The 17,399-nt window shown below is 58.8% G+C and overlaps 3 protein-coding genes across 3 annotated transcripts in view; all 3 read right to left on the bottom strand.

The window, feature by feature from the left end:
* Positions 1 to 2,024: 2,024 nt before the first annotated feature.
* LOC131562265 (intestinal-type alkaline phosphatase-like) lies at positions 2,025 to 5,160 on the bottom strand. The gene is made up of 11 exons (XM_058811861.1): positions 5,097 to 5,160; positions 4,446 to 4,562; positions 4,219 to 4,334; positions 3,833 to 4,007; positions 3,516 to 3,688; positions 3,293 to 3,427; positions 3,132 to 3,204; positions 2,916 to 3,048; positions 2,610 to 2,803; positions 2,376 to 2,486; positions 2,025 to 2,287 (listed from the first exon to the last, which is right to left on the bottom strand). Exons 1-11 carry the CDS (start codon positions 5,158 to 5,160, stop codon positions 2,025 to 2,027), a joined length of 1,554 nt encoding a protein of 517 aa, XP_058667844.1.
* Positions 5,161 to 5,893: 733 nt separating this feature from the next.
* LOC131562264 (intestinal-type alkaline phosphatase-like) lies at positions 5,894 to 9,291 on the bottom strand. The gene is made up of 11 exons (XM_058811860.1): positions 9,066 to 9,291; positions 8,425 to 8,541; positions 8,146 to 8,261; positions 7,897 to 8,071; positions 7,625 to 7,797; positions 7,420 to 7,554; positions 7,271 to 7,340; positions 7,020 to 7,158; positions 6,718 to 6,926; positions 6,459 to 6,575; positions 5,894 to 6,180 (listed from the first exon to the last, which is right to left on the bottom strand). Exons 1-11 carry the CDS (start codon positions 9,289 to 9,291, stop codon positions 5,894 to 5,896), a joined length of 1,764 nt encoding a protein of 587 aa, XP_058667843.1.
* Positions 9,292 to 10,570: 1,279 nt separating this feature from the next.
* DIS3L2 (DIS3 like 3'-5' exoribonuclease 2) overlaps positions 10,571 to 17,399 on the bottom strand; it is a 180,457-nt gene continuing 173,628 nt past the window's right edge. The window contains exons 18-22 of the mRNA XM_058812219.1: positions 15,118 to 15,265; positions 14,884 to 15,014; positions 14,557 to 14,661; positions 13,781 to 13,882; positions 10,571 to 11,060 (exon numbers count right to left, since the gene is read on the bottom strand). Coding sequence (XP_058668202.1) covers positions 10,962 to 11,060; positions 13,781 to 13,882; positions 14,557 to 14,661; positions 14,884 to 15,014; positions 15,118 to 15,265 — 585 coding nt within the window. The 3' untranslated portion in view covers positions 10,571 to 10,961. The remainder of the gene's footprint in view (positions 11,061 to 13,780; positions 13,883 to 14,556; positions 14,662 to 14,883; positions 15,015 to 15,117; positions 15,266 to 17,399) is intronic.

Genomic DNA, 17,399 nt, shown 5'->3' with positions numbered 1-17,399 from the left:
CACAGGACAGTGGGGGGTGGCCCTGAGCATCCCTTCCTTGCTGGTCCTGGCTGAAAAGGATGGAGGGGGTCTCCTTCAGGGTGGCATGGAGTGGGGGTCCCCATGCCCCCCTGACAGTGTCTGCCCTGGTAGCTCAAGTGGAAGCGCTTGCTGGATCGCATCTTCCATGACAGCTTCTTGGAGGAGGAGGAGGTGGTGCTGCTGGCCAATGACTACATGCACAAGGTGTCCAACCTCATCCGTGTGACACCCAGCAGGTGAGGGGGGCTGGCACCCCCTGTGCCCCTGGCACCTTTCCCAGCCTGGCAGGGGGCACAGGACAGCTGTGCCTGGAACCTCCCACCATCACCCTCCTCCTGGTGCGGGAAGGCCGTGCTGGGCACAGGAAATCTGGGAAAGCTTGTGGGAAAGGCTCTGTTGTGAGCCCCACAGCATCCTGGTCGTGCCTGGACACCTGCTGAGCCACCCCTGCCAGAGGTCACCAGACTCATGGCACCTCAGGGAGGGACGTGGTGCCGGCCTGTCCCTGTGCCCCACCAGCCATGGCCCCTGTGTCCCCGATCAGGGGTGTCCCCAAGCAGAGATGTCCCCGAGCAGGGGTGTCCCCATCCTGGCACATGCTCCCACTGTCCCTGTGCCTGGGGACATGCTGAGGGCCGCCCCTGTCCCTGTCCCAGGATCCTTCACAACTACATGCTGTGGCGCATCGTGGTGGTGCTGAGCGAGCACCTCTCCACCCCCTTCCGTGATGCCATCCACGAGCTCTCCAAGGAGATGGAGGGCAATGAGAAGCAGCTGGAGCCGGGTAAGATCTGCCTGAGCCAGGCTAACAAGCACTTTGGAATGGCCCTGGGAGCTCTCTTCACTGACATGGGGGCGCTCAAACTCGCCTACTACGTGAGTGTCCCCCCACCCTGGGTGTCACAGCCATGGGCAGCTGCTTTTGCCATCCCTGTTGATGGGGAGGAGATGCCCCAAACTCTCCTTACAACCTGCAGCAAGGGGTGGTCAGGATCCTGACTGCTGCTTGCTGGGGGCTTGGGGCTGGGTCCAGGGTGGGTTTGTGGGAGTACCCAGGCCATGGTATCCAGGCATCCCTTGTTCTCCAGGCTTACCAGAAGTGGGTGAGGGAGCATGGCCCCGAGCACCCCCTGCACCACATGAAATACACACACGACCAGCTCTTCTTCATCGCCTTTGCCCAGGTGAGCCCCTGTCCTCCTCACATGTAACAGCTATTGGGGCAGGAGGGTCACCTTGTGTGGGGCCAGTAGCCCAAAGGGATGAGGAGAGAGCCTTGTGGAACACATGGCCAATGGCCAGGAGCTGGGCTCAGCTGCATCATCAGGTCCTGAGCTCAGGGTAGAGAGCTCAGCCCTGAAGTATCACTCCACACTCTCCTGTTGTTCCCGTGGACCCTACAATAATAAATGAGTGTGTCCCTCATGACTTCCAGAGCATCAGAGTGAAAAACACACTCAATCCCAAAATTCTAGGAAAAGCTGCAGCCAGGCAGCTTACAGTCAAGGCAGGTGGAGGACTTCACAGTCTCCAAGGGGCTGCCTCATGCCAAAAGCTTCCACTGCACGGTGCCCTCCCCATGCCAGCCCCCTGTCCACGCACCAGCCCTGCCCGGGGGGGCACAGCGGCGCAGCCGGGCCAGGCGATGCCGGCCTGCCTGGGAGCGCAGGCACACGGACACTGCTGTATTTTCCGCTGCGGTTTCTGGTCAATAAAGCGCTGGATATGCTGGGTGGCTGCCAGGGGCCATGGCCAGGGGATGGGAGCAGTGGGCAGCACGCCCAGCCCTGCCCACATGGCACAGGCACCCCCACTCCATGAACACGCCTGTCCCACCAGAGTCACACTGCGTGTTTATTTAAGCCCCCACTGCCCAGGATTCAATGTCCCCATGGCTGCTGCGTCCAGAGCAGCGATGCTTCAGAAAGCTGCCTGCAGGTGCCACACCGTGGGGAGGGAGGGGAACGTGAGTGTGTCCCGTGGGGTGCGCTAGGGACACGGCATCAGCGGAAGAGGGGCAGAAGGAGGGCAGGCAGGAGCAGGGCCAGGGGGCTGCCGCGGATGCCGGGGCTGGAGTTCCGCTGGCGGCAGTCAGTGTAGGGCTCGATGCAGGCGGCGTAGGCCATGGCATGGGCTACATAGGTCTGCTCCTGCACTCCGTGGAAGAGGTGGGCCATGGGGCCCTTGGCTAGGATGGCCACGTCCTCACCGCCATGGGTCTCTGACTCCAGTGGCACAGCTGCCTGTGGCTGGTAATCGAAGTGCACTGTGGAGGGGAGAGAAGGAGGTGAGGGGGGGCAATGATGGCCCCCAGACCCACCCCACCACCCAAGCCATGGCCTCTGTGTCCTTACTGGCTGTTTCTGGGTCCACGTTGGGCCGGTCAGGGCCAGGGTATCCTGGCCCATTCCCGTAGAGGATCGATGTGTAGTTCTTCATGTCACTGGCTTTCGTAGGCGCCAGACCTGGAGAAGGGGCAATGGAGGAGAAGAAGGAGGAGGATCATCCAAGGAACACCCATATCACCCCTCTGGCCACAGTCAGGGTGGCACAGGGCTGGCAGTACCCAGGACAGGGGAAAGCCCCACCGAAGATGGAGGAGCCACGCAGGGTGTAGCCCCCAAAGGTGAAGACGTGTGAGTGGTCAGCGGTGACGACGGTGAGGGTGTCATCCTCGTCTGTCATGGTGCCTGCCCGCTCGATGGCCCAGTCAAACTCCACTGCCTCCATCAGTGCCTTGTGGGCTGCACCATCATGGTGGCCGTGGTCGATTCTGCCACCTGCAGATGGGCACACACGATGGGCTGGGGACCAACAGCAGCACGCACAACTCATATACCCACACCCTACAGCCCCCTGTCACTGGCCCCAGGGACAGGAGCCCCAACTTATCTTCCACAAAGAGGTAGAAGCCATTGGGGTTCCTGCTCAGGATGGTGATGGCTGCCTCTGTCATCTCGGTGAGTGACGGGTCCAGGGTGGTGTTACGCACCAGGTTGTACTTTGTGTCCACAGGTTCAAAGAGACCTGTGAGGGAATGTGTTGGGGACAGCATCAGTGCCTGAGTGTCCCAGCGCCTCTTGGGTCCTGGCACAGGGGTCATTTGTTACCCATCAAATAATTCACGTTGGGGTCGGCAGCAGCTGCCAGCATCTCTGTCCTGTTCCAGACATAGCGGGCGCCCTGTGGGCAAATCCCCCGAGGGGTCAGTGGGTGCCTGTCCCTGTGCCAGGGCCAGTGGGCAGAGGAGCGTCCCTGACGCGTCACGCACCGGCCGCGCCTGCAGCCACATGTCGATGAGGTTGTTGCCATCCTCGCGTATCCCATTCTGGCTGCTGTCGGCGGGGTACTCAGGGTCCGGTGTCCCCACGGGGGTCATGTATTTCCGACCACCACCCAGGATCACCTGGAGGGGACGAGGTGGACAAAGTGTTGTTAGTGGGGGTGCCCTGAGAGGGGTCTGTCCCTGCTCTCCTCCTGCGTGCGGCGCTCACGTTGATGTCGACGTTGTGGACCAGCTGCCAGGCGATGTCCTTGCAGCCCTGCTGCCGCGCCTCCTGGGGCATGCTGGCATCTGCGTACCAGTTCCTGTCCACCACGTGTGCGTAGGTTCCCGAGGGTGATGCGTGCTGCACCCGCGTCGTGGTCACAATGCCCACTGCCTTCCCTGCCAAACCCTGCTCATCAGGGCCCACCGAGGGCAACACAGGGTCCCACCACTAAGCTATGGGATCCCCACTGCAGGGGAAAGCCCCCGGTGTGGCACCCCTTGTTCCCCCAGGGCTCCCTCCAGCCCTGCATCCCCCGTTACCAGCTCTGCGGGCTCGCTCCATCACTGAGATCACCTCGTTGCCAAATGTGGTGCTGCACTCGCCGTAGCGGGCGGCCGCGCTCACCCCTATGGTCTTGTAGTTGCCCTTCACCCCACAGAGATAGGCTGTGCCTGTCCCCGCGCTGTCAGGGACATGTCTGTCCACATTGTAGGTCTGCCAAGGATAGAGGGAGGGGTCTCCAGTAGGGTGTCCTAGCAGCACCCCCTGCCACACTCCTTCACTCACACATGAACACATGTGGGATGGGGAGGGATCCCAAATACAACATACGTGCAGCTCTGGGCTGCCAGGGCAGCACATATGGGATAACCATGGTCCCATGCCCAGGATCACAACGCCCCATTTCCAGCATGCTGGAATTTACCTTAGACAGAGCCATGTAGGGGAAAGCATCCAGAGCAAGAGGGGTCTCAGGGCCGAGCTTCCCCTTCTGCTGCCCCTTAAGGATGCGGGTGGCTGTGATGGTGGAGACCCCGAATCCTGGGAAGAGAGAGGGTCCTGATCACCCTCGGGACCAGGTGCCCTGCACACATCCCACTCAACAGAGTACTGGCCATGTCAGCCTGCTTGCTGGGGTGCAGCTGGACTCACCATCCCCAAGGAAAATGATGAGGTTTTTGGCTTTGTGTATCCTCGGCTGGAGTTCTAAGGAGGCATCAATGGCTGCAGCTGCCTGCTTGTACCAGAAGGATGGATTCTCCTCCTCCGCTGGGACAGTGCAAACACCCATCAGTCCCAGCACAACAGCACCTGCATCCCTGGGGCATCCCTGAGGGGTACCCAGAGCCCAGGGATACTTGTTCCCTGAGCACTCCCATGCTGGGGCTTCCTCTCACATGCACCAGGTGGTTTGGGGCTGTTTGGGGTGGGGAGAGACCGTGCAGGCTTGCACTGACTGCCTGGCCCTAGGGTCCTGGGGCAAGGAACAAGGGGGAACAGCAAAACCAGACATGATGGGGAGTTATCTGGTGAGGGGGACAGAGCCAAACCCATGGTAGGGAGCGGTGATAAGAGGATACAGGCGCTTCCCCCAGACCAGCCCCCAGCACAGAAGCAAGTGAAAATCTGGGGGAAAAGTGGTGCCCAAGAAGGGCAGGGGTGACAAAGCCCCATTGATTCTTGTTCAGCTGGGCAGCCCCAGCTCCCCTCCCCAGGCCCTCCTTGTGGCCAGCCTGGCTGACACCCTGCTTCCCTGGGCACCCACCGCAGCCAGCCGGGCCCCAACCCCGTCCTTGTGCCCACCTGGAATGACAGCGGTGCCGAGCCCTGCGCAGAGGCAGAGGCTGAGGGATGCCAGGAGCTGCATGCTGAGATCTGACAGGCCAACACTGCTGGCAGTGTCTGTAAATCCAACAGCTGTGGGAGGGACTTTGGACAGGGATCAGCCCTAGCAGGGTGTGTGGAGGTGTGTGTCACCACATCTCTGCCGAGTGCAAAGGCCGCGGCCTGGGCTCGTGTCACCTCCTTGGCACAAGGCCCTGTGCCTGCTGGGCACACATGGGCTTGGGGCACAGGCAGATGCAGGGACAAGAGGAAGTGTGGTGACAGCATTAAATCCTGCCCTGGGCACCCTGGCTGTGGTGCCAGGCAGGGCCACGCCCTGTCCCAGGCCGCCGTGGGCAGCTCTCAGCTGGGATAACGGTGGGGATGGGGAGCACCTGGGGTCACTCGTGCACTGAGCACCCTGCTCTCTTCCCAGGCTTTCATGGGCAATAAATCCATGGATGTGGACTACAACTCTGCTCCTTGCTCAGCCCTAGATAGGAATGTACCAACCCTTGTGTACAGTGCTCCAACCAGGCAAAGCTGGGCAGGACATTGCCTCTCCTCACCCGCATTTCATCACCTCCTGCACCCCAGTGCCTGCAGTGCTGGTGCAAGGGTAGAGCCAGGAGGCACAGCCAGCTGGGGAGGCAGGCACAGGGCAGCACCTCAGGAGGTGACGGCCACTGAGAACTTTTGCAGGGCAGATGGAGACAAGCAACCCGTGTTTATTGCATCCCTTGGTCCTGCCCACAGTGGGACTCAGCCAGAGCCTCTCAGCCCCTCCCTGTGAGGGCAGCCATGCAGAGGGCCAGGAGGGCCAGCAGGGGCAGTGGGGAGCACCGTGGGCCATGGGAGGCCCTTCGGGCTGCCCTGCACCCGGGCTCTGTGGCATAGGGCTCGAGGCAGGCGGCGTAGGCCATGGCGTGGGCGATGTAGTGCTGCTCCTGCACCCCGTGGAACAGGTGGGCCATGGGGCCCTGGGCCAGCACCACCACGTCTTCCCCACTGTGAGTCTCTGTCTCCAGGGGAACAGCTGCCTGCTGTCTGTAGTCCTTGTCCTCTGCCAGGGGAAGAGGAGAAATGAGGCTGGGGTCTGTCTTGCTGACATGTCACAGGGCTGGGGGACAGCTCCCATCACTCCTGCACCAGCCTGATTTCTGTAGTGGGGTGACTCCTGAGCCTCACAGTGGCACCAGGACTCTGTGTGGCATCCATGGCCATGCCAGTGTGATACTGTCCCCAGCCAGTCTGTGCCTCCACCCAATCCCCCCATCAGACTCACTGGGAATCTGTCCCCAGCCACCCCAGGCCTCTGCCACCTCCCCAGCAGACTGGTACCTGCAGCAGGGAGGCTGGCAGCTGGACGGGCCCCATCACGGATGCTGTAGCCAGGACCGTTGCCATAGAGGATGCTGGTGTAGGCTCGCTTGTCCTTGGCTTTCTTGGGGGCCAGCCCTGGCACAGGGAAGGACATTGTCACTCCCTGTCCCAGCTGCGTACCCCTCCCCAGCTCCCTGCCTGGGCAAGCTCAACCTCCCTTTGGAGCAACAGGGTGAGGTGGAAAGAGGGATGCTCACTGCCCCTCTCCAGGACCCACCAAAGATGGAGTTGCCTCGTGGTGTGCTGCCCCCAAAAGTGAAGACATGGGAGTGATCGGCCGTCACCACGGTCAGGGTGTCAGCAGGGGACGTGAGCTCTCCTGCCCGTGCCACCGCCCGGTCCAGCATCACGGCCTCCATGAGCGCCTGCTTGGCTCGGCCACTGTGGTGGCCATGATCAATTCTGCCACCTGCACAGGGAATGTGGCTGTCACCCTCTCCCTGGTCCCCTTGCATGGCCACCTACTCCCAGGACCTACATCCCACCTCAGCCCCAGCCACACTGCCCGCCTGGAGCTACTCATCTTCCACAAAGAGGAAGAAGCCCTTGGGGTTCCTGCGCAGGATGCGGATGGCCTTTTCCGTCATCTCCACGATGGAGGGGTCTGTGGATGTGTTGCGGTTCAGCTCATACTTCATGTCCTTGGGCTCGAAAAGGCCTGGGGGAGGAGGGTGAGGGGGTCCATGCCGGGGCTGCTTTGTGCCTCTGCTGACATGTCCAGAGAGGGGAGGAGGAAGCATTGCCACTGGTGCAGCCAGTGATGCTCCTACCCATAAGGTGGCTCACAGAGTCGTCTTTGACCGCATCCAGGCCCTTCTTGTCCCAGACATAGTGGGCACCCTGCCAGCGAGAGCAAAACCAGTGCCAATGACACACACCCTGTGCCCAGGGTTCCATCTCCTCTTCCCCCACACACTACCTGCTTGGCACTCAGCCACTCAGCAATCAAGTCCCGACCGTCCTTCCTGGTGCCATTTTGATCCGGGTCCTCTGGATACTCGGGGTCCGGAGTGTGCCTGGGGGTCATGTACATCCTCCCGCCGCCCAGGATCACCTGTGGGGAGCTCAGCAGACCCTCCCAGTGTTCCATGGCCCCTCCCTCCCGCTCCCGTTCCCCAGCTCACGTTGATGTCAGTGTTGTGGACCAGCTGGAAGGCGATGTCCTTGCAGCCGTCCTGCAGGGCCTCCCTGGGCATGTTGGCATCAGCGTACCAGCTACGGCTGGCCGAGTGCGCATAGGCTGCCCCGGGGGACGCGTGCTGCACCCGCGTGGTCGTCACGATGCCCACAGACTTGCCTGCAGCGTGGCCAAGGGTTTACAGGGAGCCCATCCAGCCCTGCATGGCACTGGACGGCCATGCCTGGCTTTCCAACAGGGTTTCCTGCTGTCCCATACCCGCCAGCCTGGCCCGGTGCAGGACAGAGTCCACCTCGTTGCCAAAGGTGGTGTGGCATTTCCCATAGACGGCTGCCCCGCTCAGGCCCAGGGTCTTGGCATTGGCCTTCACCCCACAGAGGTAGGCGGTGCCCGTGCCAGCGCTGTCGGGCACCTGCCGGTCGATGGTGTAGGTCTGGAAGCAAGATGGGTGCAGTGGGGTTTCAAGCAGGGGCAGCAGGAGTGTCCCTCCAGCCCTGCCCCACTCACCTTGGCCAGGGCCACGTGGGGAAAGGTCTCCATGGCCAAGACGCTCTCCTCGCCCGAGCCACCGGCCAGCTGCCCCTTGTAGATCCGAGCTGCTGACATGGTGGACAGCCCCATGCCTGTGGGCATGTCTGAATCACTGGGGGGCAGCGGGCCGGACCAGGGACAGCCCTGCCCTCCCCAGGCACTGCCTGAGGGCTTGCCCCAGCCCCATCTTCTCATCAGCCACATCCCCTGGCTGCTGGGGAGCCGCAGGGCCTGGCAGTGACCCGGGGCACTCACCGTCACCCATGAAGAGGATGATGTTTTTGGCCCGCTGTGCTGCTGGCTGCAAGGCCAGAGCCAACTCCAGCCTCCTCCTGGCACCTTTATTCCAGTAGCCCGGGGTCTTCTCAGCATCTGGAGGTGAGAGCAGAGCTGGGAGCCTCCAGGTGCACCCCTGGGATGTCCAGCATGCTCATCTCTACCCAAGGTGAATTTAGCTGCTGTAAGCCCACCCCATGGAGGACCAGGAAGCCCCAGGAGATCAGCATGACTTTTACAGACCAGCATTGCTCATAAACTACCTGCAGAAAGGAAACTGAGGCACAGTTTGGCAGGGAAGTCGCTTGTACCTCTTGGGAGAGTGGATGAGGAGCCTGAGGATCAGCCACAGCAAGTGTGCAATGGCGGGGTAACCACGGCTGGCTGTGGCTATTGGGCCACTTATCCAAAGTCAGGAATGGGGGTTGGGAGCAGCAGGGACAGGGCAGGGGGGGAGCAGAGCCTGCTCTGGGGGGAAACTGAGACAAACCCATTCAAAGGTAGTGGTATCAGAGCACCCTGAGTGGCAGTGAGGGTTCCCATTTGCTGGCATCCCAAGGGGAGGTGACATGGTCCCTGGAGATCCCCAAGGAAGTGACACCAGCCCCAGCATCCCCCACCAGAGGTTCTTACCCCACTGTCCCACACGTGTCCTATCACCAGAGGCTGCAGTGGCGACCTGGGCGAGGAGGTAGAGGAGAAGGCAGAGGAGAAGGCACGTTCCAGAGGAAAGCGGCCGCCCCATGCTGCCCACCGCGGCTCCTCCTGGAATGCTGCCTTAGTCCAGGCCCAGGGACAGCCCTTTATGGCTCGTCCCCGTCCCGTGAGATGATGAGCTGATAACATTCACCGGCTATCTCCCAGCCCTCTCAGGGCCCTCCCAATGCCAGCGCCCCACCCTGGGGCCATCCCTGCCCCCACCAGCAAGGCAGGAGCTCCAGCCTGTCCCTGAGGACCAGGGCACCTCTGGGCCCCAGCTCCCATGGGGGCGGCTGCTGGGGGACCCTGGGGAGTGGGAGGGAGAGCACAGGGCAAAGGGCTGTTTTTGCAGACAGGCTGAGCTGGGCCAGGCTGGATTTGTCTGGTTTCTCCTGAGACAAACCCGAGGAGGGGGACACTGGGCTGAGGGGTAGGGAGTGGACATATTGGCTTTGGTGTCAGTGTTCTCTGGTCCCCACTCCCAGCAGAATTACACGCTGCCTACCAGCTCCTGGGACAGCTGGTGCCTGACATGCTGGGTGCCCTGGGGCAGCCCATGCCAGCACACTGCACAGTGGGGTACTGCTGTGGGCAGGAACAGCCCCTGCCACCAGCATCAGGTGACATCCACCCGTGATTGCACCAGGCCATCTGGAAGGACACTGCATGAGCACAAGTCCTGGGGACTACAGGTGTCACTGATGGCTTCACCAGCTCCTAGGAAGTGTGCAGTGCCCAGCCCTGATCCCCCATCCTGACCCAGGCAGTTGAGGTTTGGCCAGCTCCTGGCTCCTGCAGATGGCTGACGTGCTGGTGCTGGCCATGGCTGTCACCACAGCAGAGGGATGCAGGGCACCCTTCCTGCCTGGCACAATGGATCCATTCCTTCTTGCCAGATGTCAATCCCTTCACCAGCCACTGCTTTGGATGATGTGGAGGCTGCCAGAACAACCCACGCCCCCAACACATGCTCAGAGTGTGGGTGGGGGACATGGGGACAGAGCAGGCAGAGGTGGCTGGAGATGGCAGAGGTTAGTTGGTCAGTGAGGCACTGGATGCAAGGACATGGTGCCATAGCACCCCTGAGCAGGGTTAGGCTCGAGGCCAAGGTGTGAGGGACTGGAGCAGACACACAGGAACTCCTGGTGAAGTCAGAGGGACTGAGGGAATACCTGCAGGATCAGGAGCTGGGAACACCTGCCCTGATCTCACATCTTCTGGCCAAGCATATCTGAGGCTGGGACAGGCAGTGAGGCCAAATTCCATAACGCCTGGGAAGTGGCAGGCATGGGAAGGCAGGGGGCTGCCCAGAGGTGAATTACTGCTGGGAACATGGAGGGCACAAAATAAAACCTGCACGAGCTCCACACACAGCTGCTGACCCGGCTTTTATTACATGACACACAACCCTGCAAGAAACCCTCCTGCACGGCCCCATAGCTGCATCCCCCTGTGTCCACATCCCACCTGGGATGGTGGAGCCAGCCCCTCTCTGCTCCTGGGGACACATATCCCCTCTGTCAGCCCTCACCACGGGCACTGAAGCTGCAGATGGACACCACTGCCTTAAAAAAAAACATTAAGAAAGCATCATGCTAAAAATACCCAAGAGTAGAAATGTTCTGCCTGGGGCAGGCTCAAGCCCTGAGCCCTGCTCCCAGGTGGAGTTAAAATCCAAACCAGAAATAAAACCACAATGGTTTTAAAACTCAAAACCCCAAAGTCCTTGTGGGTCCCTTCTGCCTCCAGCAGGTGCTGGAGCAGGGCCTGGGAGGTGAAGGAGCATCAGCAGTGGGGAGCACACAGAGCCAGGGCTCTCACTTGTCCAAGCTTGGCCTCTTGAGCAGGGCAGTGTACTTGAGGGGGCCACCATCTGCCGTCAGCACCACCTCCACCAGCGTGAAAATGGTGATCACCTTTATCAGGGGAGAGAAAGAGAGAAAAGAGGGTTTTCAGGCAGCCTGGAATCACACCAAGATTTGCTTAAAGCTGCGTTGGCTTTTGCTGCCTCCATCAGTGCACCCATGAGGAACCAAGAATTAGGGCAGGATGGATTCAGACAGCTCTGCTGGGGTCCAGGATGCTCCTAGGGCTGGAGACAGCATCCTCAAGGGCAACACCACGAACTCTGACACCACCCAGGGCATCCAAGCCAACCTGAATGAGCCTCCCAAAACATCCTCACTTATCCCAGCATGATCATGCCCCACTCTTGCTCTCCACACAGTCTGGGAAGAATTGTGGGCATTTGTGTCCTTGGCTTTGGGTCCCAATCTCCCCTCAAGGCCACCCGTGCCTCCCCTCTCCAGCCACAGAATCACATCACCCCTTAATGGAGCTTGGCCAAGAGCCAAGGCTGAGCTGTGCTGAGAAGGGTTTCCACATGACTTGAGCATTTCATCAGCATCCCACAAGGAAGGAACAATGTGCCTGTGCTCCCACAGGGAGAGGAGACCCAGGAAGGGAGCACAATAGATAAGAGAGATGCAAGGGAACGCAGACCCCAGAAAATCAATCCCTCCTGTTCAGGAACTGCACTGCTGCTGCCCTCTCCCCGCTCCTCCGAGCCCAGCTCTTCCTGTGATTGATGGATTGGAAAGTATTGATCTGGTCTGTCCTTGAGGCACAGTTAAGGGGCTGGCTGGGACATTGGGAAGGGCTGTCCTGGGGTCATGCACAGGCATTTGGGGACTTTGCTTGCTGGAGCCTGTTCCCTGTGCTGTAGCAGGGCTCACTGGGGCCATCTGCTCAGGGCTGGCCCCACCAGAAGCAGGCTCAGAGCTACTTGTGTAACCTTGTCCAACCCTTCCCAGCTCATCCAGCACCAGCTGCTCCAGATTGATCATTCAGACAAGGAAAATCTCATTGAGACTTAAATGTACCAAAGTGGCCAATGAGGAGCAACCTGCAGGAAAATCCTATCACAACTGGCTGCCAGAGAGCTGTGAATTACTGAGCATCAGCTCCCTCCCGCCCCAGCTAGCTGCAGTGCAGGGGCTGGTGTTCAGGGGAAAGCCCCCACATATGGGGGAGTCAAAGGGGGAGAATCAGGATCCTCCCTTGCAATCCTGCATTATCCCTTTGCTGAACTGCTGTGAAACAGCACAATTTCACATCAAATCCTCTGAGTCTTAGATCCACTTCTTACTCCACCCCTGAGTGATGTCCACTGAGGCCCTGGTCATCTCGTGGAGATCAGAGAGAAATGGGGGCAACATCTGCTCTCTATAGCAGGGCCAAACAAACAGCCAGACCCCAGCACACCTCCTCACTTACAGCCTTCCCTGATGCTCCCACTGCCTGGCCAGGCTCAGCTAAACCAGGAAGCAGAGACCAAGGGCTGGGGCCAGCTGGGGAGCTGGGGTGCTGTGGGGTGTCCAGGTGACATCTACCAGAGTTCAGCATGGCTTACAGGAATCTGGCTCATCCCAGGGCTAGAGATTTATAAACTCAAGGATATGCTGGCTTGGAGGACAGCTCAGAGTCTGATCCCATGGGAGAGCTCCAGTGTTTTCTTAGGAGGTGTGGAAGGTTTGTGGAGGAGTTTCCTCTACCAACTGTTTTCTTAACCAAAATGGGCCCTGCTCATGCTGGGGCATCATTTTTCATCAGTTCCCTGCTAGGGTGTAAGTGATCCCTGCTCCTGTAGGAAAGGGGGAACTGAGGCCACTCCAGGTTGCATCCTCAGGGCTTCTCTGAGCCAAGCTGAGAGAGGAAAGCTCAGCTTCAAAGGGAGGGAAGCCTGCAGAAATGTTTGCAGAGCCAGATCCAGCTCTGATCACAACATCCACCCTGGGAAGGGAAGGACTCTCCAGCACATGCATCACCCCAGCTGGGAAGGTCAGCCCACTCTGTGTCAGGAAACCTGAGCGGGCAAGGATGGGATGTGCTGGGCTTGGATGGAACTGGGGCTCAAGTGCAGAGCCCCTGGAGCAGTGCAGGGAGAGGCTGGGATTCAGCCCTTCAGGCAGAGATAGCAGCAGTCAACACAGCTGGGGTTTTACAGCCATGCCAGACAAAAGCTGGCAAAGAAGCACCACTTAATCAAGCCAGACAAATGTGATTGCTCCCTTTGATTGAGTTACCAAGTTAATAGATGACAGGGACACAAGAGAGAGATTTCTAGATGCTGTTAAGCCTTTTGAGACTGCATCTCAGTAAGTCTGATTTAAAAAATTTCTCCTAATTGAGGCTCAACCCTGTCACAGGGATGGAAACCCCAAGAAAAAGCCATGTCAGGGACAAAGAGTGCCAGGATGGGGGAAGGGTCTAGACAAGAGCTGCCTTAAGGCTGATTTTACTTAACATCTTAATTGATGATCTGGAAGGAGGAAGTAAACAGCATGTTAATTCAATTCCTGGAAAAACCTGAACTGGGAGGCAGGGCACACAGCAGGCAGGGCAAAGACTGAAGGCTGTGGAGGGGTCAGATTGTGAGGGCAGTGATGGGACTGGAATGGATGGCACAGGAGGCTGAGGTTGAAGCTGGGCTCGCTGGGAAGGGGACACAGCAGGACTGACACCCTGCGAGGCAAGTCCTGCCTCCCAGACCTGTCCCTGCAGACATCACAGCACCCACATGTTGCCCACAGCCTCCCTGGTGTTGTGAGCCTGTCCCATGCTGTGGAGGTCTTACCTGGGGCACAGATTCCCCCTCCAGCTCCTCTGGTTCCCACAGGAGTGTCAGCTCTGGCTTCTTCCCTGCCTTCTGGTAGCGGAAGTCCACCAAGGGCAGTGCCTGCAGGCAGGGACAGTGTTGGGAATGTGCCCCCCCAACTCTCCTCCAGCTCCCCTGTGGATGGGGCTGAGGCTGCTTCTGCCCAGCACAGCCCAGCTGCCTCTGCAGCTCTTCAACAACTGGGATGCAGCAGCCTGTGAGCCTGAGCCTAGCACGTAAATCAGGGGCTGCTGCCATACACTACCAGCCCATATATCATGCTCTATGTCCTGTTTAAAGATGTCATTGCCAGACATATAACCAGGTTATTAAGAGAGGATGCTGTCACCAAGTGCAGGTGCTGGCCCACAGCACTGCTGTCACAGCCCCAGATAAACCACCTGATTAAATGAAATGAAAACCAGCCTTGCTCCCTGTCCTCACTTCAGATCCACACTTATCTCTGTTCCCCTGAATCTGGCTTTATTCCCTTTTACCCAGCATGTCACAGGGAGAAGCTGATCCCCAGAGACTGGGCTGATCCAGACCCCCCAGTCCCTTGTGCCTGCCTGGGCTGAGGGATGGAAGGCAAACTCCAGGAAGGTTCCCTCCCCTCTGGCTGGCCCAGCTAGGGCACAGCTCTGCCTGTTGCAGGGCTGGCACAAAAGGGCACCGGGACAGCCACTGCCCTCAGTGATGCCAGGCTGCTCTGGCAAGGCAGGGTTGGCACTGTCTCACACTGGTGAGGTACTTACATTGCAGTAGATGCGCTTCTGGACTCCAAACTTCAGCACCAGGACATCAAAGGCCTTGCTCAGGACACCCATGACCATGGCTTCTGACTCCAGAGGACCACATTCCTGTCAAGAGACAGAGCTGTCACTACACAGCAGATCTCATTCAGCAATCCCCAAGACAGTGTCTCAAGGTCCTGGGATCCAGCAGTGGTGGCTGCTGAGTGTGTCCTCTCACTGTTTGCTTTTCCTAAAGACAAGTGGGCAGAGACAGCCCCTGCCCATGTAGGCTGGGCCTTCACAGGGAAATCCACAGATACCTTGGGAGACAAGAGCCTTGGGTCATACCCTGACAAAGACAGAGAAGAAGAGGTCAGCACTGAGCTCCTGCACCCTCTTGGAAGCCATCTTCCGGTCATTGCAGTGATCAGCCTGTTTCTGGATGGCCTCCTTCTCCATTGTGATGGGGGATCTGGCACCTGCAAAGGGAACAAGTGACAATAACATGCCCATGGTCCCTCCTGCTCCAGAGCCATGCATGGCCGCTGTCCCTGTCCCAGCCCAGCAGGGGAGCACACGCACCGAGCGAGGCGGAGAGCAGGCGGTGCACGACGATGTCGGCGTAGCGGCGGATGGGGGACGTGAAGTGGGTGTAGAACGGCACATTCAGGGCGTAGTGGTGAAAGAGCCTCTCGTCATCCAGGACGCCAGTGCAGAAGTAGAGAGCCATCTGAAACGGGGAGAAACCAGGCAAGGCTGTGAGCAAGGCTGGTGCCATGAGGTCGGAGGGGTCTGGCTCTGTGAGACACAGCGCCAGAAGCCAATGGCCCTCCTGTCTGCTGATGGTCCTTCACCTGCTGCTCAGTTTGGGCTGCACAGGCACTACAGAAACTGAGCACAGAATAAAAGGGGCAAAGCCACTGCCAGGAGCTACTGGCTGCCAGCTGTCCCTGCCTGGCCCCAAGGATTGCATCAACTTTCACACCATCCATGGGTCTGAGCAGCTTCCTGCTTCTGTTCAGGCCCTAGGGCTCATTTGCCTTCCTCTCATCTTCCAGGGGAGAGCCCAGCTTGTTCTGTGCCCACATCAGGTGCTCTTCGGTTCTGAGTCTGGCTGCAGGCTTTACACACACACTGTGCATGCTTGGAGAGCACTGGGGGCAGGTATGACTGGCTTCCAAGGAGGAGAGAGAGCCCTGTTGTTATCCCTGCTGCTCCATCCCACCATGGCAGCTGGGGAGCTGAGCAGCTGAACCGCCCATCTAAACCAACACCAGGGCAACAGCGGCACCACTGCTCAGCAGCCTCTTACAGCAGGAACTGCTCCTGTGTCACCCCTGTTATCCCACAGGTTACAGCTTTTATTTTTACATCTGTGAAACACCAGCTCTTGGGGCTGGGAAAACACTGGGGGCTGGGCCCAGGCGGGGAGGGGAGGCTGTGCAGGTCAGGGGGGTGGCGGCAGGGTCACGGCACATTGGCGATTGAATGAACTCATTTAAAAATAAGAGCAAGTGATTTAAAAAAAACAGGAGTAGCCAGCTCTGATTACAGAGCCGTCCTGGGATCCTTGGTTTGGGCAGCTGTATCCTCCACTCTCCAGGCCAGTGGCGCAGCCAGCTCCTGCTGAGCAGCAACGCACTGATCCGGGCAAGTAAATAGAGCAGGTTAAAAAAAGCAGCATCAGTCCCAGCCTTATTATGAGACCCAAGAGCTGGGATAGGAGCTGTAGTGGCTGCCAATTTCCACAACCCAGAATTAAATTGTTTCTGATGGACTCCACGAAGTATGGTCTCCACTCAATGAGCTCAGCTCCCACAGAATGAAGCTGGGCAGGGAGACACACCGAGCTCCAGAGGCTGCTGTGGGGGAGGATGAGTGCCCTTGTGCTGAGAGGCAGCACAGAATCACAGGGAGCTTCCAGCCACTTGTGCCAGGCTTCTGGGCAGAAGGCAGGAAGGTCCCTACAATGCCAGGCAGGCAGAAAGCAGAGCACCAGTCAAAATCCCTGCTCTGAGAAAGACAATGGGAAGAGCCCATCCCTGCCCTATGCCTAGCAGTGTTTCGAGTTATACCCCACCTTGTTTAAAGTCAGAAAAGATGCTGAAGGTCCTGTGCTGCTTGCTGTTGTCTTCATTGATATACTGGGGCCACTGTGGGGTCCAGCACCATTCTGGACACCCCTTTTGGCAGCCCATGGCTCTCACTGACATTTGCAGCAGCTTAAGTATCCCAGCAAAAATACTGCCCTAGGCCATGGAAGGGCTGCAGCCTGCAGGGAGCCCAGTCCAGTGTGTATCTGACACCCACCCTCACCACTGACAGCACAACCCAGTGACATCAGCCTGGCATGAAGCAGATGTTTTCTCATTAACAGATTTGACTCACAAGAGGTCTCAAATCCCCAAAGTTTGCTGCAATCCCCGGAGAACTGCGAGGAGCCTGGAAATAAATCAGCCCCAGCCAACCAGGGGCAGCTTTGCTTTCATGGACAGATTGAATCCCCGAGTGACTGAGCCCCTGAAAAATGATGTGTCACTGCTCCTTCATCTGTTACAGGGCTCCTGGCATGCCAATCCAGGCATTCCCTCAGGCACACCCATTACCAGTTGCTTCCCATCTCCCTCCTCCTCCCAGAGGCTGATGTCTTGACCACCAGCACTCAGTGAAGAGCGAAGACACAGGCTTGGCACAACCAGGGGTTAAATCTGTGGACAGGTTGTTTAGGCTGATTTAGCTGCAGCCTTGTCCCTGAAGCATCAGCTTTATCACTGGGAGCTGTGACATGTGCAGGGACACAGGTGACTCCTCAGTGCCCCGACCAGACAGTCTCGCTGCACCATCTGCCAGAGCAATGGCCCAGC

Source organism: Ammospiza caudacuta, chromosome 11, assembly GCF_027887145.1.
Source record: "Ammospiza caudacuta isolate bAmmCau1 chromosome 11, bAmmCau1.pri, whole genome shotgun sequence".
Lineage (NCBI taxonomy): Eukaryota > Metazoa > Chordata > Aves > Passeriformes > Passerellidae > Ammospiza > Ammospiza caudacuta.
Note: the sequence above shows the minus strand (reverse complement) of the source record. Positions and strands in the feature narration are given on the sequence as shown.

Coding starts and splice junctions, on each gene's coding strand:
- LOC131562264 (XM_058811860.1), bottom strand. CDS start 9,291: ATGTTATCAGCTCATCATCTCACGGGACGGGGACGAGCCATAAAGGGC. Junction 8,262..8,424: donor CATCCTCTTCATGGGTGACG/GTGAGTGCCCCG, acceptor ACATGCCCACAG/GCATGGGGCTGTCCACCATG. Junction 7,341..7,419: donor AGTGGCTGAGTGCCAAGCAG/GTAGTGTGTGGG, acceptor TCTCGCTGGCAG/GGTGCCCACTATGTCTGGGA.
- LOC131562265 (XM_058811861.1), bottom strand. CDS start 5,160: ATGCAGCTCCTGGCATCCCTCAGCCTCTGCCTCTGCGCAGGGCTCGGC. Junction 3,049..3,131: donor CAACGTGAATTATTTGATGG/GTAACAAATGAC, acceptor ATTCCCTCACAG/GTCTCTTTGAACCTGTGGAC. Junction 2,804..2,915: donor GGCTTCTACCTCTTTGTGGA/AGATAAGTTGGG, acceptor GTGCCCATCTGC/AGGTGGCAGAATCGACCACG.